Source organism: Myotis lucifugus, unplaced genomic scaffold, assembly GCF_000147115.1.
Source record: "Myotis lucifugus unplaced genomic scaffold, Myoluc2.0 scaffold_211, whole genome shotgun sequence".
Taxonomy (NCBI): Eukaryota; Metazoa; Chordata; class Mammalia; order Chiroptera; family Vespertilionidae; genus Myotis; species Myotis lucifugus.
The window spans coordinates 571,699-599,381 of record NW_005871259.1 but is presented as its reverse complement, the minus strand read 5'-3'; the positions used below and the strand labels follow the sequence as shown (position 1 = coordinate 599,381).

The 27,683-nt window shown below is 39.6% G+C and overlaps 1 protein-coding gene across 1 annotated transcript; it reads left to right on the top strand.

Moving 5' to 3' along the window:
* Positions 1-1,986: 1,986 nt before the first annotated feature.
* Positions 1,987-21,497, top strand: METTL11B (methyltransferase like 11B). Its single transcript, XM_006097755.1, has 4 exons — positions 1,987-2,194; positions 14,441-14,616; positions 20,219-20,468; positions 21,198-21,497. The coding sequence occupies exons 1-4, from the start codon at positions 2,041-2,043 to the stop codon at positions 21,467-21,469; spliced, it is 852 nt and encodes a 283-aa protein (XP_006097817.1). The 5' UTR covers positions 1,987-2,040; the 3' UTR covers positions 21,470-21,497.
* The last annotated feature ends 6,186 nt before the right edge of the window (positions 21,498-27,683 follow it).

Below are 27,683 nucleotides of genomic sequence, written 5' to 3'. Positions count from 1 at the left end.
TTTTTTACAGCTGCATAGTATTCCATTTTAATCCACTCATCTGCTGTTGGGCACTTAGGTTGTTTCCAAATCTTGGCTATTGTGAATTGTGCTGCTATGAACATAGGGGTGCGTATATTATTTCTGATGAGTGTTTCTGATTTCTTAGGATATATTCCTAGAAGTGGGATCACTGGATCAAATGGGAGTTCCACTTTTAATATTTTGAGGAAACTCCATACTGTTTTCTATAGAGGCTGCACCAGCCTGCATTCCCACCAACAGTTGCACAAAAGAACAAACATTAATTTCTGTGGGTCAGTGACCTGGGTGTGGCTTAGCTGGCTCAAGGTCTTTTATCAACTTGACTGGGGAAGGATCTTCTTCCAAGCTCACTCAGGGTTAGTGGAAGAATTAATTCCCCCAGGTTGTTGTACTATGGACTTCAGTTCCTTGGCATGGGGCTTCTTCATAGGGGAGCTCAGAACAGGAAGGTGGTTTTCCTCAGAGCACGCAGGCAAAAGAGCAAAAGAAATCACCCAAGACAGTCTTTTCATGACCTAACCTTGGACATGACATCTGTCACTTTTGCCATATTTTATTGTTTAGAAGGGAGTCAGTAAGTCTTGCCCACATTCAGGAAAGGAGATTACACAAAGGCATGCATATGAGGCTGGAGGTAGTGATCTTTAGGGGCCATTTTAGAACTGTCTACTATAGTGTGTGTGTGTGTGTGTTTGGGGCAAGGGATGGTCAGTGGTTGCACATGGCATGGGGCCAAAAGATATTGAGTTCTTATGGATTTTCTTGTTAGGAAAATTAAACAGGTAATAAGGTAGTCATTGTCTTTATAGGAAACAGAATGGCATTCACAAACTGAGAATTTAAGTTAGTTTAATAAAGGGACTGTTTATAAAGGGTGGGGAAATAGGGAAATTACAAGGAGTAGTGGTTTTCTCCAAGGTTTGCAACAGCCTGGTGCATCACTAACTCAAAGCCTGAAGCAGTAAGAGGAGGGAGCAGCTATTGGAATCAGAGGGGAAGACGCCTAGATAGGAGTTATGACTTTCCACCATCTGAAGCAGTTAGCTTCTAGCATCTCCACAGGGAAAGTGTCAGGGGGATAAATAGTTTATTCATGATCCTTTAAGCTCCTGCAGGCACTACCCATTGGATGAAACCAACCAGAAGCCAGAGGGCAAGAGAGTCCACTGATGTTGTCAATATAGGTCAGCCTCTGGGGCACACAGTACTGTGGGGAGACTGGGGGTGGATCTGGAGGGACAATCAGAAGATACCCAGACCAGAGACCAAATGAGCACTTAGGAGGAAAACCACATCCACAATAGGCAGACAGAAAGGAACAGGCTTCCCTGACATGGTGTTGTTTAGAGCAAGCTAGGTGGAAGGGTTTGCTGACAGAAGGGTATTTAACATCAAAACAGGCTTTCATATAACTGTGTCTCTTGAAGACCCTTCAAAAATGGGAAACACATATCCATCTTTATGAGATGACTTGGGCAACACTGTACTGATGAAAGGAGTGTGGGTGGTTCCGATGGCTTTGAAGGGTCCTTGTAACTTGAGGACTCAGTGTTCCAGAAGGAGTGCAGGAAAGTCAGGGAACAGGATCTCTTACAAAATAGTCACAACTCTTTGAAATGGAAATGAAGCTACTGCAATTTAGGGATCCAATGAAAGCAAATCTTCAGGGTGCTGGAGACTGTGCTGCTGCCTGTTTCAAGTGGCAGCTGAAGGAGGGAGGTGTGCTTTTTCCTGGATGAGGCAGGATCTCACTCAGCCTGTTTCCATCTTTACTTAGCTCCTGCTGGCTTGGAGTGGTGTCACCCAAGCAATCAGACGGGTGGAGGTGCCAAGAGCCTGACCTCTGGTGCCTGCTGCCCCTCCCTCCATGCCCCACGATGGCCTGTCCTTATATAGATGGACAGGGGACTGGTTTAAAATGACAGTCTCAAGTTCGTGTAGGAAGAGAAAGCTGATTCAAAGAAACAGCCAGGCAAGCTTCCTTTTTCTGTGGGAATAATAATATCCCCCTTCTCCATGGCCCACCTGGGAGCCCATTTCGCCTTTAGATCCCGCTGGCAGAAGACCGACGATGAACTCTGTCGACATAGCATGTCCTTTATTCTCCACAAAGCCATTCGCAACGACTTCTTTCAGAGCTATCTCTATCTGCTGGAAAAAATTCCCCTGGGTAAGTGAGTCAGAACTGCTAGACAAGGAAGAAGAAATGATTGAAAGGGCTGTGTGAGGTTGTGGGGTTTCTAGAAGAGCAATAAGAACAAGGACACTTTTCAGACACAAACAACTCATCAAGATGACATTCTTTGTAGAGAGTGCAAAGACCAAATGCTGCCTGGCAAGTCAGGTCTCTATTCTGGGACTTCCATGCACCCCTGTGCACAGTGATTTGCTTTTCTGGGTGTTGGTTAACTGAATATCAGGCTTATAGAAATTAATTTGTTTTTAATATTTCCAAGAACATAAAGATGGGCAAATTAGGCAACTCAAAGGTGAGAGTATTAACGCAGTAGTGTATAAACTAAGAGTTAAAAAGAAAGACTAACCAGTAGTAATTGATAAATGTGTCCGTGTGTCCGTGTGTGTGTGTGTGTGTGTGTGTGTGTGCGCGCTTGTATACTCCACATGATCCTTTCTGGCATTTCTGAGTCAGAATAATAGAGAGTTTAAAGGTGCAGATTTTAGTTGAGTCTTTGGGTATTGAGAAAAAACTGGGACAGTAGTGTGTCTCCATTTTACTTATGTCTTCTAGTTTTCAGGAAGTTAGACAATAGAGCAATAAAAAGCTTATCTGGTTTGTCTACATGACTTTTCTTAGCCTCTGTGAAAGTGGTCACTTCAGGCCACTCTTAACAGTACTAAAACGGAAATAATTTCCAATTAATGAGTGAAATATCCCTCTTTGATTTATATTTCCCCCCAATGAAAGCAGGAACAGTATGTATCAGCCCCAGTCTGTTTTCTTACGGTTGCCTGAAAGCCCCATTGTGTACTTGATGTGCAAGGCTTCCAGACATGAAAGCGGCTATACATAGTCTTTGTATTGCAGTCAAGAAGCTATGTGCTAGCAACCTGCCAAAGTCTCTTTTTATAAATCATTTCTGAGGGGATCTTTATTTCCAGACATATAAATACTTTCATATCAAATTTATATACTAGGTGTACCGGTTAATAATGCAGATTTTTTTCACTAGATGGAGTTACACATATGTTGATATATATGCAATTTCATATGTATGCTATTTTGTTATATTGCTCCTTCAGATTACCACTTGTTCCGATCGATGGCACATGCACTTTCTGAGCAGCACTTCAAAATGTACGAAGAAGTGGAAAATTGGGTCTCTGAATGGTTTGCCTCAAAACAAGAAAAGTTCTATTGGGACAGTATCCACAAATTACCTGAAAGATGGGGGAAATGTGTGGCTAACGATGGACATTACTTTGAATAAAGCACTTTTGATGTTTCTCTTGAAATTATCGTGTTTTCTACCAGCTAATAATGGAGATTAGCTATTAACTGGTTAATAATGCGGATTAGCTATTAACCAGTTAATAATGCGGATTAACTATTAACTGGTTAATGCGGACTATATATTAACCGGTTAATATTACAGATTTTGTAATCCAAAGAAAACACAATAGTTTCAAGAGAAACATCAAAAGTGCTTTATTCAAAGCAATGTTCATCTCTAGCTACACATTTTCCCCATCTTTCAGGTAACTTGTGGATACTGTCCCAATAGAACTTTTCTTGTTTTGAGGCAAACCACTCAGAGACCCAATTTTCCACTTCTTTGTACATTTTGAAGTGCTGCTCAGAAAGTGCACGTGCCATTGATCGGAACAAGTGGTAATCTGAAGTAGCAATACGACAAAACAGCATACATATCAAATTGCATATATATCAACATATGTGTAACTCCATCTATTAAAAAAATCCGCATTATTAACCGGTACACCTAGTATATTTCTTATAAAAAATTTCTCATTGACCCTCACAGCCATACTATGGGATTTATAGGGTATCATTCTTTTTTCTAAATTTTCTTTATTGATTAAGGTATTACATATGTGTCCTTATCCCCATTCCACCCCCCCCCATTCATGCCCTCACCCCCGCCCCCTGGTGTCTGTGTCCATTGGTTAGGCTTATATGCATGCATACAAGTCCTTTGGTTGATCTCTTCTCCTTACCCCCACCCTCCCCTACCTTCTCTCTGAGGTTTGACGGTCTGATCGATGCTTCTCTGTCTCTGGATCTGTTTTTGTTCATCAGTTTATGTTGTTCATTATATTCCACAAATGAGTGAGATCATGTGATATTTATCTTTCTCTGACTGGCTTATTTTGCTTAGCATAATGCTCTCCAGTTCCATCCATGCTGTTGCAAATGGTAAGAATTCCTTCATTTTTACTGCAGCATAGGGTATCATTCTTTTTCCCTTCTCTCCCTTACCCCCATCTTATATTTTCAAATGAGGAAAATAAAATTCAGAAATGACGAGATCTCATGTAGATACCAAAGACCAGGGCTCTTTCTGGTAGATCACACTGCCTATAAATAATTCTCTTAGGACATCAATTACAATAATTAATAAGGGGCAGGTGACTGCCAAGTTTTAAAAATAATTACTAGAGAGAAAAGGAACTCATCTCTGAAAGCAGTGGGAGATGAGTTAAAAAGTAAGAATAAAACAGTCTTTTCTGAAAGTCAGATGAAAATTATTTGGGACAAGTAGAGTATAATTTATATTTGGCTTCAATCCTTTTTTTCTACCTAGAATAGTCATTTTGATTTTATCTATTTTTCTCCTTGTGAATGTGCTGATGGTTTATCAATGATTTCCAAACTTAAAAAACATACACATTACTATTAAAACCAAACCCTGTGACAAAGTCTTCCATGGAAGCCCAATGTAAAATACAGGAAAAAGTGAAAATTTTCTGCTTCCTTGCTCTATCCTCTTCGGCTCCTGGGGTGCTTCTGTAGCACCCGCAGAGTTCTATAAACACAGTTCGAATACCATTCATTGGTTCTAAAGCAAAGATGACTCCATATTACTTAGTTGATTTTCCATAAATGGGCACTGCTTATTTTCTCTGGCCCTATGATTCAGCCCTGACAGTTTCCCCTGAGACTAACAGAGCTAACCCCATCCAGAGTATTTCTTTGATTTTAGTAACTGAGGGCTATTTTAGTCAGTATGGGCTAGGCTAGCCTGCAATAATAAATTAACCCTGAAATCTCAATGGCCAAACATATAAAAGTTTATTTTTCACTTTTGCTACATCATTCCAATAGGCATTATTAGGGGGCAGGGGCCATGTTCCACAAAGACATTCAGGGATCCAGGATGGTAAAGGTTCCATCATCTAAAATATCACTAGTCACCACAGCAAGGGAAGATAGGAGCCAAAAGTTTGCCAGCTATCCCTTAAATATTTTGTTCCAGAAAGACATATGTTACATCTGTTTAGACCAGTGATGTCAGAGGTGACACGCGAACTCATTTTTTTGGTTTATTTTTCTTTGTTAAATGGCATTTAAATATATAAAATAAATATAAAAAATATAAGTCTTTGTTTTACTATGGTTGCAAATATCAAAAAATTTCTCTATGTGACACGGCACCAGAGTTAAGTTAGGGTTTTTCAAAATGCTGACATGCCAAGCTCAAAAGGTTCGCCATCACTGGTTTAGACAGTGGTTCTCAACCTTTTGGCCCTTTAAATATAGTTCTCATGTTGTGACCCAACCATAAAATTATTTTCGTTGCTACTTCATAACTGTAATGTTGCTACTGTTATGAATCATAATGTAAATATCTGATATGCAGGATGGTCTTAGGCGACCCCTGTGAAAGGGTCATTCGACCGCCAAAGGGGTCGCGACCCACAGGTTGAGAACCGCTGGTTTAGAGTCTACTACGCATAACTTGCCATATCCCCTGCCTAACAGCAAGGATGCTGGGTGATGAGAGGGGTACATGCATGTTTGGTCTCTAGTAAATGTTCCTGCCTCAGGGGAAAGAATTGATTTTTAGTGATAGAAACACCAGACATTTCTTCCTTTGAGTCAGTTCAATTATATTCAGTGCACTGGAGAAGATTTAAACATTAATAGGACACAGTCTCTGTTCTTCAGGATTTGCTGAAATCTGGTAATGGAGGCAAATCTACAAATAACTTTTTGTTAATCCTCAAGAGCTTTAAATTGAGGGTGCAGGGAAGGCAGGCTCCCAGTTCTGTGAATACTCGGATTTTTTGCAGCGTTTTCTCTTATGATAGAAGCTAAAGTACTTCTGAAGTAGCCAACTCTGTAAGTTCTCAATGGTGCAGAAAGGAATCAGGATATATGTCTCATCTGCCAGTATGACTTGTACCAAATCAGAAGGCTTCCCAGACCCTTGAGTGACTTGCTCAACCCTTGGTTTTTGTCCCAAAAGATTATAACATATATACATGGAATGCATTTCCATGTGTCAGTTCCCCTATTGGGCTCTCTCTAGTTGGCATGAGAGAAGAGACTCATCTATTTTGTCCTCTTCTATCTCTACCCATTTATCATGGTTCCTGGCACACAGAAAGAACTCAATAAATATCTGTTAAACAAATTAAATGGCCCCTGACCAATAATGAATTATAGGTCACCAAAGTCCTGAGTTCAAATTCTCACAATGCTGTTGATAGAGAAGTCACCTCTGCAAGTATTAAAGTCTCTGAGCATCATTTTCTTCAAAACTGTAGGGCTGTCAGAAGGATTGAATACAACTAATTATATATGTGAAAGTTGTCAATGCTCAATGTGTTAGCTTTTTCTTCCTTTGAGGTGAGCCTCTTAAAATGTTTTTAAATATGTTTTTATTGATTTCAGAGAGAGGAAGGGAGAGAGAGAAAAAGAAACATCAATGAGAGAGAAACATCATCGATTGGCTGCCTCCTGCATGCCTCCTATAGGGGATCGAGCTTGCAACCCGTGCATGTGCCCTGTCCGGGAATCGAACCTCGATCTCCTGGTTCATGGAACTGGGCCTCTTAAAGTCACCACAGTTTCCTTAGAACAGGCTGTACCACAGACGATAAACTGAAGTCACTAAGCAGCGGTTCTCAACCTGTGGGTCGCGATCCCTTTGGCGGTCGAATGACCCTTTCACAGGGGTCACCTAAGACCATCCTGCATATCAGATATTTACATTATGATTCATAACAGTAGCAACATGGCAGTTATGAAGTAGCAACGAAAATAATTTTATGGTTGGGTCACAACATGAGGAACTGTATTAAAGGGCCAGAAGGTTGAGAACCACTGCTTAGAGAGTTTCAGGTGACAGTGGATTTAAGCTTTTCCATTTACAAATAAAACTCAGCCAGGGGAAGTGCTCCCTCCTTAGCTCCACTGGGGTGTTTCAGAGTTGGCTTCCCCTCCTTTGATGATTTCAAGGCTCCACAGAAGTAAAAATAAAGCCCTTCTTTTAAAAGGTTGGGGAGTCTTACTGCACAGAGAGCTTGTTGTTCAGGGTGATTATAGGAAGAGTGGTGGCTAACCAGACCCTTTGATTCCTTTTTTTTTCCTTCCTCCTTCTAAAGGCCTGCGATAGGCAGCCAGTCTCAGACCAGCACACGATGCAGCAAACTTCAGTTATGGGGGCATTTACTGAAATAGCCCTGGCTAAAATCTCCAATGGAAGAGCTTGCTACACCACTGAACACAGCAGGTCTTCAGAAAGAAATGGGAACAAGCCTATTACTGTTCTCAGTGTTTTGCATATATTATCTTAGTTAATACTCACAACATCCCTATTAGGTTATACTGCTATTCCCCATCTTGTATCTGAAGAACTGATGCACAGAGGCATTCTGTAACTTGCCAGAGATCATGGGTGGTGGTGGTGGTGGTGGTGGTGGTGGTGGCGGTGGAGGAGCAGGACCAGAACCCAGGCAGTCTGACCCCAGAAGTCTGTCATTCTTATCCACAGAAATGTGTCGCCTCCCAGTATAAATGGCAACTCGACTAATGCGGGCTGGTATAACTAGAAATTCATTCAGTTGGAGTGAATGACTTTTCCCAAGTTGGCTGTTTGTGAACAAACAGGAAGGAGAATAGGAAGACAGTTTATATAAATCTCCAGTTTGTATGCCAGTGCTCAAAGAGGCCTTTATACATATGGCCCAACAGAAGATGTTCATGTAAGTTACTCCTCAGTAATTATCCTAGCACTATCCACAGCCTATTTCTGATACACAGAGTCACTGAATATTTATTAATTGAAAATTGAGCTCCTTGACTTCGTTAAAGGTTTAATCTAATGTCACATTTAGAACAATGGTCCCATGTGGTTTAGCAGACTGAACAGAGGCTTTGCATTTCAATAGGTGTGGGTTAGAACATGGGTGTAACACTTATTTCTATGTGACATTGAGTAAGTTATCAAATCTTTCTGACTCTCTCATTACTCATCTGTAAAATGATGGTTATCATCCCTGTTTTGTAGTATCATTGTAAGGCTTAAAAGAGACAATGTGAAGAGATGACATGAAATTGACCAACAGAATGCCTGGCACATGGGCAGTGCCCACCAATTGTTAGGACCTCCTTCAATTTACCCTTTTTTAGAGGAACCAGTATTTGAGGAGGAAATTAAGAACAAGGGTCATCAATTTGCCATCACAATTAAAAGCCAGAGTTAAAAACATTTCCTATAAGACATTTAGAACTTCCAACTGAAATTCAGCATATAACTACTGATGTTTTTCAAATTGATTTCATCCCCAGAACTCATGGTACAGTGATACATTTTCAAATGTTTACTGTGACCTTTATAATGCAAATGAGGCAAGATCTTTTTTTTTTCTTTTTAAAGAATTGAAGAACCAGATAATTTCCCTTTTTATTTAGCAGATTTTCAGATACAGTATGAGATGGATGAAATATGGGTTTGGATTTAAATAGACCTGGGTTTAAATCTCATCTGTGCCACCCCCTATCTACTTAATCTTAGGCAATCTAGTTAATCTCTTACTGCCTTGTTTTCTTTTATAGATATAACATTTATATGACATATTCAGTTAGATATACATGCTTAGCGTATGCAGTCATATATACATGCTTGATCAATTATAGTTACTATTTTTTTAATTATTTGGGCATACCTAATTAGCAAGATAAATATTTCATAAACTGTACAAAAAGTGTGAGCTGTGTGCTTATGTGAGCTTTTTCTTACAGTCACTCACTACTTTGTTGTATTATTCAAAGTACAAAACAGTAGATAGTACTCATTTGCTCAATGAACATTCAAAGGAGGCCTGCTATGTGTTAAGCATAATAGCAAGTGCTGCGGTTACAAAGAAAAGATATACCTTACCCTGAAGAGGTTGGTGTAGGAGGGAGACCCACACATCATCTCAGTGGATGTGGAATGCAGTGATAGACACACTACAGGGTGCTGTAGAGAGAGGCACTGAGGAGGCATGGCAGTTGCTGAATCAGCTCCTGATGCATAATCTCACCAGGAAAAAAATCTCCAGTCCCTGTCTGACTCTGGCCTTTTACAACTTGACAGCAGGTCAGGCACAGCACTCAAGTAGGAACAGAGAGTTATGAAGACACTCAGTCAAGTAGGCAGGGGATAAGACGTGTGGTGGGAGCTTGAGTAGATCCTGGCTGAAGTGAGGACCTTTCACTCCTCCCCAGCTCACTTTGCCTCATTTGTGTTGAAGCCTGAAAAGGATTTAGGAAATACTGAACTAGCTCTGAATTTAGGAAACAGCTGAAAAGGAAAAAGCCCTCTAAAACTTTCAGGGTAGGCAGTGCATTATTTTAAAGACAAGAAGTACCAGACACCTAAAGCATGCAGGGAACATATAAAACCTGGAGGGACTCTCAGGACCATTCTGAGACTTGGTAATGACAACTTTCTAGCATTCTGGCACACCCAGACCTTCAGGCTAACTTGATCCAATATTCTGTCTCAAATCATTTCTTACTTACTATCTCAACTTGCCTCTATAACCTCTGGAGATTCTGAGGTCACTTTTCAGTTAACAAACAGGTCTAACATCTTGAAATAGCTATATCCAACCATTAAGCAATAAATATTTTTTAAAAAAGTAACAAAGAAATAAAAAAGACAATAACAAATGTGCGCACATAGCTATAAATGCAATTTTTCTTAGAGACGTCACAAGACCTTTATTCTTACTCAGGGCAAATGAACTTGTACTCTGTTTTTCTTTCTGTAACAAGTAAACCATTCGAAGGCCTTTGGGAGTTCAGCTCAAGATATAGGTCAAGAAATAAGTAACATATTTTATCAAGAACTAGAGTATCTAGTCCCAGTCTTAGACTACGCCAGTTTCAGAGAGACATTGCAATCCTATAAGAACAAGCCACTAAGATGTATTTCTATAACGAAGAGGCATGGGCAGATGACTGACTACCTTATCTCAGTCAACTTCCACTATAGCAAAAGCTATCAGGAGGGGAGAACTTGGGGCTGGCCGTGACACCTCATATATCTTTTTAGTGAAATGCTCCTGTCAATTAGGTGAAAATGAGAACCCAAGCCCATAACCATAAAAACTTACCTATTGAGTCAGACCCCTGCTGGGGTTGGCATTCACTTGTGGTCTAAATGTTTCTGGCATAATGGACCGCTCCCATTTCCAGATTAAGGGTTTTAATAGACTCCACCAACTAGTTGGCTTAAGCAGGTGATGATGAGTGTGGCTGTTCTGCTGCTTTGGTTGGATCAAGGAGAGCTCTGAACTGTGGCTTGCCTGTGATCCAAGGCAGCATTTGACTCTGGGAAGACCCTATGAACTGTGATTTGCTAACCTGGTTTGCTCAGATATACAGAGGGATGTGGAACATTCATGTTATTGAGATGGTGACACTTGATATTTGTCATCCTTGTTGAATTTATAAGCATTTATTGAGCCACCTGCTGTTTGCACAACACTTTACCAAGTGCTAGGGAAGGGGAATTGGTTAGGTCAGTGGGTCCCAATATTTCTGAACATGAGGACTCTCCTTTTAATGTTGTATTTTCTCAATCAGTAGGTAATTTGTGTATAAAATGAAAAAATAATCTACATATTTATTAATACTTTTAATAGAGTTGTACTTTTAAAATAATTTATGTATAATAGTTAATATACATGGAAGATATAGTACATAATGTTTTTAGTCACTAGAAAATGATGTATGTGGGAATTGATTCATGTATCCCTTTCAGCAAACTTATGATCATTCAAGAGTCCAAACATTGGCTCCAATATCTTCAAGTTGGAAAAGACTGATGTAAATGCACAGATGGAACATATTACAATGGATCTTGTTAATAGATTTTTAACTTTTAGAGTCAAAATTTGGGACAATGTAATTGTTCAATTCAGAGCCAAGCAGTGCACTAGTCTAATATCATAATCTTGGTGTTACCTGAAGAAAGATGTTCCTAGTTAAGGTTAAATAGACTATCTTTTCTTATATTTCTTCTACCCCAAATTATGTTATATTTTGGTTTTCTTCACATCTTGATCATAACATTTTTGTACTGTTGCATATTTTGCTTGGAGCTTTCAATCATCTTTCATTTTTGGTGGTTGAGATTAAAAATACATATTTCTTCGGATATCACTAATGTCTTTTTTCTTCTTACCTACTCTGTTTATTATCCAGAGTCCAGTTCATTCTACTACTTAAAGACATTGTTTTTGCAGCCTACATTTTCTATTGTAATATAAGCTGATTTCTTCTAGATCTGATAAATATCTGTGATTCGGAGATTTCTTTTCATTAGATTCCTGAGTTAATTTCATCATCTTTTGTAACATACCTTCTCTTGATTTTAAACCTCATTGGGCTGAAATATAGCTTCATTCTGAAGAATGAATCCATAGGAGGTAAATAGTCTTTCACGTTTGACTGGGGATTAAATTTTAGCTTCAAAATAATTTGTCTCAGAATATTAATGACACTGCTCCATTGTTTTCTAGTGTTTTTGATGAGAGTTGTGTTTTTATAAACCTGATTCTAATCCTTTGAACATAGGGTTGCCAGATAAAATTAGATGCCAACTAAATTTGAATTTAAAATAATAAATTAAGAAGTTTAGTATACATATACCCCATGTAATGTGTGATATTTTGAGCATACTTATACTAATAAGTTATTGTTTATCTGAAATTCAAAACTAATTTTGTGTCCTGTATTTTTATTTGCCAAATTTGGCAACCCTATTCTAAGGTCAATCACTATTTTCCCTTGAAATATCTTTAGAATCTTCTCATTACTTTTTGTGTTTTGAAATTTCCTAAGGGATATGTATAAATATGGCCCTTATTTAATTATTATTATTTCTAATCCATGCTGCTCAGTACTTGTTGGATCTTACAATCTCTTTCAGTTCTGGGAAGTTTTTCTATATTATTTCTTTAATAATTTTCTTCCCTCCATTTTCTCTGTTTTTGAGAATCCTGATCAGCTTGATGTTGGTCCTCCTAAATTAAGTCTTTATAGCTCTAATCTTTAAAAAAATTTTATATATATATATATATATATATATATATATATATATATATATATATTGATTTTAGAGAAAGAGAAAGGGAAAAAGATAGAGAGGTAGAAACATCTATTGGCTGCCTCCTGCATGCCCCCTACTGGGGATTGAGCCCACAAGCTGGGCATGTGCCCTGAGCAGGGAATCAAACCGGTGACCTCTTGGTTTATGGGTTGATGCTCAACCACTGAGACACAGCGGCCAGGCTAATCTTTTTATATCTGCTTTCCATATCTATCTTTGTATTTATGTCCTGATAAATTTACTTAATTTTATATTGGTAATCAAAACTTTAATTTCTAAGAAGTCTTTGTTATGTTTTGAATTATCATTTTCTTGGCATGTTATCATTGATTCATGGATACACCAGTTCTCATAGCTCTCTAAGGATATATGAGTTTTTTTTGTTTAGTTTTGGTTTATAGACTCATCTGTTTCTGGAATTATTTCCATTTCCTTTGGGCTTAGTTCTACCTTTGTCTTTCAGGATGCCATTTTACCCGCATGTGTTTGGAAATCATTGTCTACCCATAGTTCAGAATAAAGGACAGGGTCAGTGATTCTAGGTAATGGGGACTGTTTCCTCTGTTATATACTTCTCCTTCTGAATAGAAAAGATGATAAGAAGCTCTACATGGCCAGGTAAATCTTACCAGACTTTGATGAGTGTGAGCAGGTGAGGTACTTGGAGTCCTCTATATGCCCAAATGAGTGATGTTTCAGGATCTCAACACTAACTGGTTTAGTTATCTTTAGGAAATTCATTTTATTTTATTTTTTTTAGAGAAGACACATATCCCCACTCCCAACCCCCAGGATTATAGCTGTAATGCCTGTTGCTTTTGGGAAGGTGCATTTGTCCCCTCACTGGTTGGTCTATAGATTTTTTTTTTTTTTATTAACTCTTACTTCCTTTTGCAACTATCCTGAGCTGTAACTTTTTAAACTTTGTTCCATGTGCTCTTTGTCTTCCAGAAATTTGTTGAAATAATGAGTCCATTTTATTTTCTTCATTGTTATGGATGGAGTTTATTAAAATAATTCTTGGGAAGTATTGGGAAGGAGGAAAGACAAATGCATGTATTCAGCCTACAGTCTTGAACCAGAAGTTCCTCCCTTTCATCCAATTTCTATAATTTCCTCCTGAATGTGCTCTAATGAAAATATTTTATATCTATAAAGATGCATTTAGGTTTACAAAACACATTTAAATGTATAGTCATTTACCCTTAAGAAGTTGTAACACATGTTTTTCTAAAAATAGTATCTTAAGATAATATCTCATATGGTTTCTGAAATAATGAAATGACATAGTATATCATAGTATAATGTTTCTAGCCCACTACCTGGTATAGAATAGTTGCTCAATAAATATTATGTTTTCTTATTATTTTATTTTATGTTGGTATGAAGAGGTATTTGGGTGTTATTGCTTGAAAAAGAGATGAAAAAAATAGCTACCCCTTAGATTCTCATAAAACATTTAGAGCTCAAAGATAAAACTCACTGTAAACCTTGTGACACTTATATTGCACTCTAGCAAACACTATTAAACTTTTTAGTACAGTAATAAGCTATAGTTTTATTAAACCATAGGGTATTGAATTATGAAAATGCCACATGATTATGATTTACACATAGATAACAGAAGTTCAGAGGGGTTAAGAAGTTTCTCCAAGGTTAAAAGCAAGTAAGACATTGAACCAAACGCAGACCCAGGTCTTCTAAGTTCAAACCAATGCCTGTTCCTCCAGAGCACAAATTTGCAGGCTTCTAAGAGGAAATCAATATGTGATAAGATAGAATTTATTCTGTGATATAAATATTAATAAATATTAACATTTCATTTGCAGTGAAATTGTATGCTTTAACAAGTCAAGTCATCAATGGTGAGATGCAGTTCTATGCCAGAGCTAAACTTTTCTACCAAGAGGTACCAGCTACAGAAGAGGGGATGATGGGAAATTTCATTGAACTGTCCAACCCAGATATCCAAGCCTCTCGGGAATTTCTTAGAAAATTTATTGGGGTGAGTTATCCAACTACAGCTTCATGAGAAGGCAAAGTTCTTACAAACATTGAGCTCACATGCTTTTGTGCTGTGATTTAAGCCATATTAAAGCTGTATGGTGCAGCCAAGTGTTAAGCCTGAAAGCCTGCTTTGAGATGCTCAGAAAGGATGGGTGACATCAAATCGTTTGTTTATTCCACTTGACATTTCACCCTCCTAAGCACCGTCTAATTGCTCATGCTTCAGGGGAAGGTGAACTAGCAGAGCTAATATTACAATTTGGAGGTTAAGAAGATATCTCTTTTATTTATTTTTACTTATTTTTAATCCTCACCTGAGGATATTTTTCCATTGATTTTTAGTGAGAGTGGAAGAGAGAGGTAAAGACAGAGAGAAATATCGATGTGAGAGAAACACATCGATTGGTTACCTGCTGCTCACACCCCGACTAGGAGCCTGCAACCAAGGTACCTGCTGCTCTTGACTGGAATCGAAACCAGGACCCTTTGGTCTGCAGGATGACGTTATATTCACTGAGCCAAACTGGCTAGGGCAAGAAGACATCTTTTTTAAAGTCTCATAGATAAATCAGTTGACAGCCAAATGACTGATGAGAGATCATACCATCTGGGATCTTGGGGTGATTTACTGATCCCCTCTAATAAAAATTTGATGTGGTAAGAGAATGCATACTTATGTTTGGTTTTAAAATGATAAGTGCAGTAGAATATCCTTATATTATTTTATACGTAGTTCAGACACTGCCTTGAAAGAATGTGATTCCTTTGTAGTCCTGTGTTGGGTGAGTCTACTTCCTTACTTCCATATTATATGGAGACAGTATAGAATAGGGGCCAAAATCTTGGGCTCTAGAGTCATTGTGTTTTTTTTCACTTGCTGTGTAAGCAACCTTGGGCTTTTCATTTAAATGCTCTAAGCTTCAGTTTTCTGACTGAAAGCTCTGACTATGGCATAACCATGGAACCTGCCTCAATGGACACGTGATGATCAAATGAGATCCTATGTGTCAAGTGCTTGCTTTAGTGCACGTAATTATTACCCCACAATCTAATTTATTGCTACAACTACTAATAACATGCTTTCATAAAACACATTCATTATATTTTAAGGAGCATCATTTAGTTGTTAGAACAGCGAAGCTGCTATAGGTCCTGCTGACAACATAAAGTCCTAACTGACAGTCAGGTTTTGTTCCAATGCATTCTGAAATAGTTTGCTTGGAATTTGGAACTAATTTTATTCTGATAAAAGGAACAGTGCAAATATTACAAATATTTGGGTTTAGGTTGTCAGCCTACTTAGAAGCATAATATTAGGACTATCTGTAGTGTTGAGGTGAGGTTCCCTTCCCAGCCAACCTCCCTGGAGCACCAAGGGTCTGAGTAGAGAAATAGGATCCGGATGGAACGCCCATTGGGGCCAAAGTGTCTGGACATCAGCTGCAGCCATAAGGACTACAGAGCTGGGGATGCTGGCCAAGGCTGTTTATAGGTCAGGTTAACCTGGAGTATTTCTAGATCAGTGTCACTGACTGATTTCTCTGCGTGCTTTTTCTGAGATTGGCAGTCACTCTGCCAAGCCCATTAGGGGTACCTCTTACTTACTCTTTACAATTCTAGGGGGCAAGTAACTGTTATTATCCTTGTTTTTACAGTTAAGGAAACTGAGGCTTGTAGAAGTTGTCAAGGTTATACAGCTGGTAACAGAGCTGGAACTTAAGACCAGACAGGTCTGTCTGACACCAAACTTCCTGCTCTTAACCATGACATATTTTTTCCATTTGTCTCATGAAGCAAAAAAAAATAAAAAAATCCTTACTTAAAAAAATTTTTTTTATGGACCACAGACCTCAACTCTCCTCCGGTCTGGCCCAGAGCAGTGCCTCCTGCTTGCCTGGTGGTGAGGCTGACTTTGATCCCAGTGCATTTCAGAGGCTTAGTTAGTAATCCAGCTGTCTTGTCACTCCGTGTGGAATGCCAAGCTGACCACAGGGATGCTGGTCTGACAGAGCCCATCCACACGCCCACGGACTTGGGAAAGGAAACGGCCTGGTGCTTGCATATTTATGTTGGAAAGAGTGAGCTGCTCTTTTCAAACAAATATGAGGAGTCCTTCTTAGCAGACAAGACTCATTGTGAAGCTGTGGTCTCTTAAGTACAAACATGGTCTTTTTATAAAGAATGCTATTTTGGTACTTTGACCTTAATAATCTGCGAAATGAGTATCCAGGTCAAGATACAAAGGAGGAGGGAATATGAGGATCTGACATGATTTACTCTTGTGTCAACTGGGAAAAGGCAGATTGACTAATTCAAAGTTTGGCTTTCCTTTCAACACTTAGTGACATGGGACCGAGGGAAAAGGTGTTTAAACTTGTTGTAAATGTGTTTACTTTAGCAAATAAATGACATCAAGATGATGTCCACTGCACAGCTGACACTTTCCTCAGTTTTAGCTTTCTGGGGTGGTGATGGTGGTGATAATTTGTAAAAAATTATCAGTATTTGATGGTATTTCTCTTTTAACATTTCTCAGAGATTGCATGACTAAAAACTCTGGATCTATTTTGATACATATACTTCACGGTTTTTTACAGTGACCTTTATAACTGCCATTTTAGTTTTAAACTCCACTGGATGAACTTGAAATAATGTTCTTCAAAACAAAGTATATGGGCATAACCAAAACTAAAATGAAATTCCTGAGTATTTTACTACTTTATAGGAATCCATATGTATAAGGATAGCCAGGGCATCAGATCTCAATACAATCACAGCTTCAGACACTCATGGTGTCCAAGAAGCGGTGATGCCGTACCTGAGACCAGTCTTTACTAGTAAATATCCCTTCTCAAAGGAGCCGCATGAGGCTGACAGAGAAAGAAATGTGGTGGCAGCATATGGGAGGCAGTGCCAACCACATGGAGTGGAAGGGGGTAAAGAGAACTAGGCGATAGCAGTGAGAGGCTAGAAGTACACAGGATTGGAGTGAAAGGCACCTTTTTCTATTTGTAAATAACTGTCATTTCAAGAATAACTAGTCAAATATCACACATCTAAATTGGTGGAAAATAAAAATCAGAGTAGGAGAATTTTCCAAGTAGTTATATTTCAAGCACTTCTCTTCTCTGGGTCTGTTTTGTTGCCTGAAGAAGTAGGAGAATTAGACATGAGTGGTTTAAAAACTCCAGGGTTGTGCTGTGACCCTTTGAAGGCCTATCAGGAGAATGGCAGGAAGGCTGAGTGTGTGAGGCCCTTCCTCACTGTAACCAGGGAAGCCTCAGACTGATTTATTCACTGAGAAAAAGGAGATCAGCTGTTAGAATCTTGTTGAAATCAACCCTCTGGCATATTTCTCTGAGGCCTCTCTGCTTTATCATTCCATGGTTCTACTTCTAAAACCACTTGCTACAATAATGTGAGCAACATGATCATAGAGGCTGTAGGGCAAGTGATGATAAAAAAAATTGTAATGATAATCTCCAATTGAGCACACACATTTCTACTAGTCATTTTCAGTAGCTTAAACTAATTTCCCAGTTCTTCCCTCATCTTGTTTATGCTATGAATTTACTTACAAGATGCTTCTGTACAGCCATTCCAACATAAGCCTTTAGCCTATGCCTTTTTTTCTGAATTAGTTTAGTTTAAGTTATAAGATTTGAATGAGGGAAGTGGCATAGCATAAGTAGGAATGGCAAAGAAATGTCCCATGGATTATCATGTCCAATTCCCATACTCAAGGCAGACATCACTAATCAATCACAGACCTCTTTCCTGCTGAGTGTGAATGAAGCCTTAGAATTCCTTTCAGCACAGCATTAGACAGACACTACTTAGGAAACCAGAGTTGGTACTTGAGGTGACAACCCTAAAGATGAACTGGCTTTGGAGTCACACAGTTCCCTGTTCAGATTTAAATTCTGCTATTAATTGTGTGGCATTAGAAATTAAAGTTTCCTCACTGCCAAACTGGGGAATTATCATTATTTTGTGTAACTGTTTTGATTATTCTAGTTATCATAGATACAAAGAGCTTACTACATACAAGTACTAAATAAATCATGGACATTATCATTCCATTTGGAAAGAAGCTCAATTGCTTCATTTTTCCCCCTTGTATCTTTCTTGCTATGAGGAAGCCTTCTGGGTGGACTGAAAAGCACATTTCTGATCTTTTCTTCTGCTCAAAATTCACCTTCTGATCCTTAGCCAAATGTGTGAGGGTTTTTTTTGTTTGTTTGTTTTTAAACCCTTAGTTCCTGAGATCAAGGGTAGGTTTTCTTCTGAAGATCTTCATTGGCAATTTCAAGTATCTTGTTACTGTCATTTCTAGCATAAAACCTACTCAACACCCATCCCAATTATGACCCAATAAATGAGAATCTTTGATAAATTAATAGATATGTATAGACATCTCAAAGATTCAGCTGACCATGCATATGTACATATATATATATTACTTTATAAAAGCAAATTTGAGAAACTTTACATTAGTTGATTTCCCCTACTTACACCATCTATCTATCCTTCCCTCACCCTCATTAATTTAATGCACAGACATACTTAAAAAAATTTAGGGGGTTTTGTGCCCAATGAATCATGTAGTTTCTGGTACAAAAGCAGAAAACAATTTTTAGCATGAAAAGACACAGGAGACTTTGCTGCAACCACATTTTATCCACCTGAATGCGCTGTACAGCATTGGGGCAGGGTTTAAAGTAAAATCCTAGCATTCCCTCAGCTCAGGTCCTAAAAATTACCATCCATACCAGAAGAGCAGATAATTCAGAGGCACCAAAATCAGGTCTGAAAAAACTAAAATTTCAATTATACCAATATGAGTTGAAATGTTTTCAATGAATACAATTTAAAAGTACTTACTGCTCTCACTGCTTTGCTTTTTTTGGTTTGTTTTGTTAATCCTTACCCGAGGATATTTTTTCCATTGATTTTTAGGGAGAGTGGAAGAGAGAGGGCAAGGTAGAGAGAAACATAGATGTGAGAGAAACACATCGATTGGTTGCCTCCTGAACGAGCCCCGACCTGGGCCCAGGCAGGGGAGGAGCCTGCAACCAAGGTACGTGCCCTTGACCCTTTGGTCGGCAGATCAATACTCTATCCACTGAACCAAACCATCTAGGGCTCACTGCTTTGCTTTTTAAAATAAAGTAATAAGCTATAGTGTAGGTTCATTTAGCAGTGGGTTTGTCCAAAAATTACAGTTAACAAAGTTCTATTTTCATAGGGCTTTCTATGACCTATTTCTTAAGAGAAAATTACCAAGTTATTACCAAGTTTTCAAATCTAAGACATGATTTCCTATAATCTTATTTTAAAATTATTTTAAAGACCTATATTTGGGGAAAATAAAGAAAGCAAAAACTAGAAATGTTTGTGTATTTTTTGGAAAAGATAGCTGAATGTTCTATAATCTGATTGTGGTAGTAAGTATGTGCCTGTACACATTTGTCCAAACTCACCGAAAGATACTCTTAAAATAGTGCATCTTTTTACATGAAATTGATCTAAATGAAGTGGATTTGAAGAGGTAATTGGAGTGTCCAAGGCTCAGAATGGGTGTCTGTCCTTTTGTGTAGGGCCCTGGGAGAGCTGGGACCGACTGCGCCTTGGACTGCGGTTCTGGGATAGGAAGGGTCAGCAAGCATGTCTTGTTACCAGTTTTCAACAGCGTGGAGCTGGTGGACATGATGGAGTCATTCCTCCTCGAAGCCCAGAACTATCTGCAGGTCAAAGGAGACAAGGTCGAAAGCTACCACTGCTGCAGCCTCCAGGAATTCACACCCCTGCTGGGGAGATACGATGTCATCTGGATTCAGTGGGTCTCTGGTTAGTCCTGCATGGCTCACACCTGCCCTTCTCTCCTTCCCACAAAGAGAAGACAACACTGGGCTTATTTGAGGATTTGCACAGAGGGAACAAGGATACAAAGGGAGATCTACCTGTAGTTGTGCCTAGAACAGTTAGCTAGCATGAGGTATCATGGGAACTCTTAAAAAGCTCTGGTCATTTTGATTTCTCCCCTGACATTCTCTGGATAAGCCTGACAATTTCCATCCTTAGGGATGGAGTACCTTTGGACCAATCTAAATCCTATTAGACACCTAAATACTTGAAAAACTTTAAAAATTGGGGCCAAAAAAAGTTTATTACCATTTACGGGAAAACTGGACTCAGATTTAAATCCCCAGGAAATGAGACAGCAGTGAATTTGATTTTTGGTGTATGTGTATGTTGGAGGCACAGATGAGTGATAGAGCTGGGTTGTAGGGGGATGTGGAGGGGACCCATGGCATGGGCGATAGTTTATCTCATGCCCATGAGGTACACAGACCAGGTAGTATAACATCTATTTTACAGATGGGGCATGAGGCCCTTCAAAGAGGGTAACTGTCCTCTTATCTAAATTGTTAAAGCCTCCTGCAATGAAAACAATCCAGGCTATTAAAAAACAACAACTCATGACTGAGTGAACAAATGGTCTCCTGGTTCTTTCCTACTCACCTTCTTTCCCACCCACCATTCCTTCTGTTTGCCCATCTACTTGGTCATCTGTAGGGTACCTGACCGATAAGGACCTTCTTGCATTTCTTTCCCGGTGTCGAGAGGGCCTGAAAAAACATGGCGTCATCATTCTGAAGGACAACGTGGCTCGGGAGGGCTGCACCTTAGACCTCTCTGACAGCAGTGTGACTCGGGACATGGGCATCCTCCACGGCCTCATTAGGAAGAGTGGGCTGGAGGTGCTGGGCCAGGAGAAGCAGGACGGCTTTCCAGAGCAGTGCGTTCCAGTGTGGATGCTCGCACTGCACCGCGACGGGCGCTCCTGACCAGCGGTGGGAAGGAGGGGCTGGACTGCACGGTGCTGCTTTGGGACAGAGGTGCTCCCCTCGGAGGGGCACCTTGTAATTCACGGAGGAATGGAGAGAAGCGGGGGGCAATGCATGCCTGGAAATGACTGGTGATGTCGTGTGTACAATTTCCACTAATTATAGCAGTACATGCAAACACTTTGGATTTTCCGAAAGATGAATGGAGCAAAATATAAGAAAAAAAATGACTGTATATACCTAAACTGTATAAGTGTACACAGAAACCAGAAAGGGAGCAATGTTCACAATTCTACACTGCCCGGGTCCCTGAGGATTTGCATTATAGAGGACAGAGCAAGGTCTAGACCTCCTCTCTCTGCCCTCGTGCTAGGTATGTTATACTTCCTCTTTGGGACTACTGCTTAGACAAAAATCTCCCCCTAATTAAGAAGGGCAGTCAAAATAATCTTGTGAAAACAAGCCCATTACTTAATTTTGTCTTTAGTCTTTCTCTTGACAGAAAACGTATATGGTTTCACTTTTTATTTTGGGTCAGTTCACTACCCATTGATGTTGTATGGCTGTAACTTGATAACAGAAGGCTGTGTTTCAGTGATGGGGGAGTCTCTCTTTTCAGGAGAAAATGTTGTACCCTTGAAATTTCAGCTGTGAACATATAAGTAAATGTCACTGATAATCTAATTTTAGCCATTGGCTGCTTGCTTCCTAGCAGCTGCTCCTGTTTCCTTGGTTGATAGGAACACACATTAGAAAGAAAAGGGAAATGATAAACCTGAAAAGTGAACCAACTGGATTAATTTAAGGTATTGGTTAAGAATAATAAAAAATCTTTCACAACAAAATGTAATTTAATTTTAACTGCTATTGTCTTTAAAACACTCTACTATCTTCATTTGGAAGCTCACCTTGTATTTTAATCGATATATATGTTTGCTCTATGTATATGTTTGTATTTTGATGTGTAATGAGTCTTCTATGAAATGCAAAGAATCAATTTAAGTAAAGAAGGCCTATTGCATGATATGCTATCACCATAAAAATCATATCTGCAAGGCATAGCTCTAACTTAGGAGGAAAACAAGCATTATAAGACACTTACTACCTTGGTAGTTTCATTTTTGCCCTAGAAAACTGTGTCATTTACTCTGTCCCTGGTTTCTAGTGTATGTCACTCCACAGTCTAAGGTAACTTAAACAAGTGTGAGGTAGAGCCCTTAGTGAACGAATCAGAGAGCAGAACTAAATCAAGTGGTGAACATTACCAAATGGACTGAGTGTGGCAAATAAGGGCACTCCAGTTTTCATCCTCCATGTCTTGGAGCAAATTAGCCGAATCTTCTTTTTAGGCCCACACAGGAATGTTCCTTTTCTTTTACAATAGCACTCTTAATTCTCTTACCTCTTGGCTCTCTGCTTTGCCAACACTCAGATACTGATTGACACAATTATCAATTTCCTCTGCTCCTGGGCTCCTGAGCTTATGGAGGAAATAACATAATTGTCCTTCGGATGTCTGACCTTTAACTCGGTTGAGTCTGTGAGCTTTAGCAGCAGTCCATCTTCTCTTCCTAAGTCACCACTTTCCATTCTCCTTAGAAATGTTCCATATTTTTATTGCTCTACACAATTTCCCAACTCTATATCCACCCTAATTTAATTGAGAAATTAGACATTGGAGAGTAAATTGTATCAACATTTGCCCTTTATACTGTTAATAGCAAAATAAAAGAATTTTATTGATTTTTTACAGAGAGGAAGGGAGAGAGATAGAGAGTTAGAAACATCGATGAGAGAGAAACATCGATCAGCTGCCTCCTGCACACTCTCCTTAGAAATGTTCCATCGCAACCCAGGTACATGCCCTTGACCGGAATCGAACCTGGGACCCCTCAGTCCGCAGGCCGACGCTCTATCCACTGAGCCAAACCGGTTTCGGCTGCCCTTTATACTGTTAATAGCAAAATAAAAGAAGGAGTGACTTGAGAGGCCATTGGAGCTGATCATGCTGCCTACTAGGTCATGTTAGGGTTTGGACATGTTATCCATAAAACAAGACAAGGTTCTTGAGGGTTCAAGTGAGGGACTGATTTTTCTGGTCCTGGAAGTAGAGCCAGAGATACTGTAGAAGGAAGACACTTAGAGTGAGACCTTCTCTAGCTATCTTCAATCTAATTCAGTGAGTCAAACTCCGCTGGTGTTATCAACACATCTGTGTGGTGGTGTAAGTGACAGTGTACATTAGTTCCAAATTCTGACCGTAGTCCAACTGCCCCAGAATCATTTGGGAAACTTTTATAAAATAGAGATTCACAGGCTCTGTCCCCATGACAGTCTAAGTTCTGTGAAGTGGGCTCAAATAATTTGTATTTTTTATAAGGCCTTAAACTGATTATGATCATTAGTTTTGTTTGAAGGTAGATGGGGAAAGGGTCATGGAGCTGGGCTTTTCAGAGCCACAGAAAGGTAAGGTAAGGCAGGCGAGAATGTGGGCCAGGTTCAGGGCAATAGCTAGATGGTAAAATCCATTCACCACATCGATGCCAGTCCTTCTGAAATACAGATATGACCGTGTGGCATATAAACGTTCAGTGACTCCCCATCACCCCTAGGGTGAATTCTCACTCCTTAGAAGGACAATAAAGCCCTGACTTCCTTGTCCATCCTTGGCTTTTCAACACCTGCTGCAGTTATACTTAATGTAGTTCCCTGAAGGAGCTACCATTTATGGCTCAGGGCATTTACAGATATTACTTCCTTAGAATAGGATGTTGTTTTTTTTTTGGTCTGGCACAGACCAAAGATGTTTAGATGTTGCTGACAAAACTTCCCTCAGCTCCAGCCCCTCCCCCCCCCCAGGTGCTGTTAGGTGCCCCTATTACCATGCTACCCTAATACCCTCTGCTTAACATATCACAGCACTTATGTGGCACTGTAATTACCCACTTATGTGCTATTTCCTCTATTAAATTCTGAGCTCTTTAATGGAGCATTCATGGTTAGTCTCGGTCTTTTTTATTTTTTATTTTTTTTTAAATCTCACCTGAGGATTTTTTCCATGGATTTCTAGAGAGAGGGGAACGGAGGGAGGGAGAGGGAGAGAAAGAGAAACATCAAGGTGAGAGAGACACATCTATTGGTTGCCTCTCGCATGTGCCCCTACCAGGGCTGGGAACCTGCAACCGAGGTACATGCCCTTGACTCTAGTGAGTCAAACCAGCCAGGGCATAGAGTCTCAGCCTTAGCATAGGCCCTCACACTGCAGTAACTCAAACTTTTGTTGAAAATATAAAAGGCAATACTATGATAGCAGAAAGACTCGGGAGGCAGTCTAAGTTTCTGGAGGCATCAAAAAGGAATCCGAACAAGGCAGCAGGGAAAACCAAGGGCATCTGAAGTCTGATGAGCACTGAGATGTGCAAGAATGGTTCAAACAGTGACCCAGCAATGCAAGCTGGCAAACAGAAAATGCACAGAAACAAGAAGGCATTGAGCTCAGGGATCAGACAGGTATTCAGGAGATTGCAGCAAGAAAATTAGGTTCTGAGGTAAAATCCTGCCTCATAGGAAAATCTCTCTCTTTTGTATGAGTCAACCTAAGGATATGGCCAACCCAAAGTCCAGTTTCATCATGTGAGAGGGTGTAGCTCATGAGAGAGATGTATTGTAATTGTGAGTAGGTCATAACAAAGCAACTCCCAATTCTCACCAGCTTCCTGCTAAGCAACAAGTCCAAAGAACCAACCAAGGCTATAGATGAAGTTAGTCTTCTGTGACTGTTGAATATAGGAAGAAGGTGCTCACCTGTACGTCAGAGATGAATTAATTGCTAACATGCCTGCAATTCTAGATGAACTTTGGAGGACCCCTTAGCTTATGCAGTGATTCATGAATGGGTACAATCTTCACCTACCTCCTCTTCTGAGAACCTGGGCCACCACTTCTAAGCACCAGCTACAAGCATGTCAAGTCTTAAGGGGTCGGCAATTTTATAGATTCAGGACCATCATAAAAATATAAAACAAAATGAAAAAGGTCATCCAATGTGAAAGATGATCTGCTTTGTATTATGGACACATTTTGGCCTTATCCTGTTTTTTTGTGTTTTTTTTTCCCTTTCCTCTCCACCATTTCCTGTGACTGGTCTGTTTTGAGTGATGCATTGGGGAGAAGACCTGTGGCAGATACATTCAGCTGCCTGTCAGGAGTAATTAAAACCAGTTGTGTTATTGCTTTCCTTGGTCCCGGCTGACGCTTTGATGCTTTGGTGTCTATGCCAGAAAACTACCTCTTATAATCATTGGAGGCCAGTGTTTTTGCAGAGGTCACTGCAAGCTAATTAAGTAAATATGTGAAAAATAGTTTTAAATTATCTCAATTAGTAGAGTGTGTGTATACATGTATCTAGAGTAAGGGTTGAGAAGAGGCTTTTTAAATGATAACTGACTTGCAGAGTTCGTGATTTGGGGCCAGAGAACTATGCATATACAGCACCTTTGTACGTTCATTAAGTTGGTATAACTTGACCTTTTGCTGTATGACAGGCTGTGTTAGTTTCTGAAAATAAACATATAGCAAATGTCCAAGAAGATCATGGCTCAGTAATGGGAAAGACAGATACATAAATAATAATAAATCAGGATAAAAAGAATAAAAGAGTGGCCTGCACAAAGAGTTAAAGTAATATAGAGAATGGAGTGGCTGACTATACCTCTGGGAGGCTACACAGGGTCATTCATCCAACCATTTTTTGAATGCCTACTATGTGCCATGCACTGCTCTAGGATCTCAGGATATACCAGGAAATAAAACCCAAAGGTCCCTGGCTTTGTGTAGTTTGTATTTTAGAAGAGATAGGGATGCAATAAATATAGAATTTTAAATTATTTTATGTTAGAAAATGGTAAGTTTTGGGGGGAAAGGAGAAAGTACAGTAAAGTAAGGGGGTGGGAGTCATGGAGGAAGGTTGTGATTTCAAATAGTGGTATTAGCTTCATTGGAGAGGTGACATTTGAGCAAAGAAGTGAAGAGGGTGAAGCCATTGGCCAGATGGATATCTGGGGGAAGAGGGAATAGCCAGTACAAATACCCTGTCTTGAGTGTGCCTGGCCTATCTGAGAAACAGCAAGGATATCAGTGCAGCTGCCACAGAGTAAAGGAGGGTAAGAGTGGAGTAAGATATGTGGGTTAGGCATATGGGTGGGGCCAGGTCATGTGGGTTATAGAAAGGACTTTTACTTTTATTTTGATTGGGGCGGGGAGACACTGTAGAGTTTTGATCAGAGAAATGACATGTGACTTGTTTAAAAGAGTTCCTCTGACACTATGTTGAGTAAAGAGAAGGGGGGGGGTTGGGGGGGTGAGGGGTAGGGCCAAGGATGGAAACAAGGAGATCAGTTAGAACAGGCGCTGGTAAGCTATGGCTCATGGTCCAAATCCAGCTGGCTGCTTTTTTTTGTAAATAAACTTTTATTAGAACATAGCTGTGCCCACTTGCACTACAACAGTAGAGGTAATTGCCATAATGATTGCATGGCCTGCAAAACAGAAATATTTACTACATGACCCTTTGCAAAAAAATTGCTGATCCCTAAATTACAATATTGTAGCAATTCAGCACAGAAGTGATGGTGGCTCCAACCAGGGTGGTGTCACTGAAGGAAGACAGAAGTGTTTAGATTCCAGATATATTTGAAATGAAAGCCAATTGGATTTGCTTGTGTGTGGGGATGTAATAAAGAGAGAAATCAAAGGCAGTAAAGTTTTTGGCCTGAATCACCAGTGGTGAGAAATCAGGAATTAGAACAGCTTAAACTCAACATTTGTGAGTTTTTAGAAGACATCAAGTGAAGATGTTGAGTCAATTGAATATGTGAGTCTGAAGTTCAGAAGAGACATCTGGCTAGAGACGGAAAATTAGCATGGAGATGGTAGGCAGAGTCCAGATTCGGATGAGAATACAAAAGAATGAATGAAAATAGTGCAGAGGGACAAAGGATGAGCCCTCGGGCACTTAAAACATTGAGAGTTTGGGAAGAAAAGGAAAAAACAGGAAAGAACACTAAGAGGTAACCAATGAAGTCAACCTAGGGTAGGATGTCCTATATGCTGAGTGAAGAGAGTACATCGAGGAGGACAGAGGGATCAACTGTATTAATCTTTTCTAATAATTAAGTGAAGAGAACTGAGACTTGACCAATGCAGTTGGGTAGAG

Excerpts from the sequence above, each read along its gene's own strand:
- METTL11B (XM_006097755.1), top strand. The coding sequence starts at position 2,041 with ATGGCCCACCTGGGAGCCCATTTCGCCTTTAGATCCCGCTGGCAGAAG. Across the intron at positions 14,617-20,218 it reads TTCTTAGAAAATTTATTGGG|GGCCCTGGGAGAGCTGGGAC; the intron begins GTGAGTTATCCA and ends CCTTTTGTGTAG. Across the intron at positions 20,469-21,197 it reads CTGGATTCAGTGGGTCTCTG|GGTACCTGACCGATAAGGAC; the intron begins GTTAGTCCTGCA and ends GGTCATCTGTAG.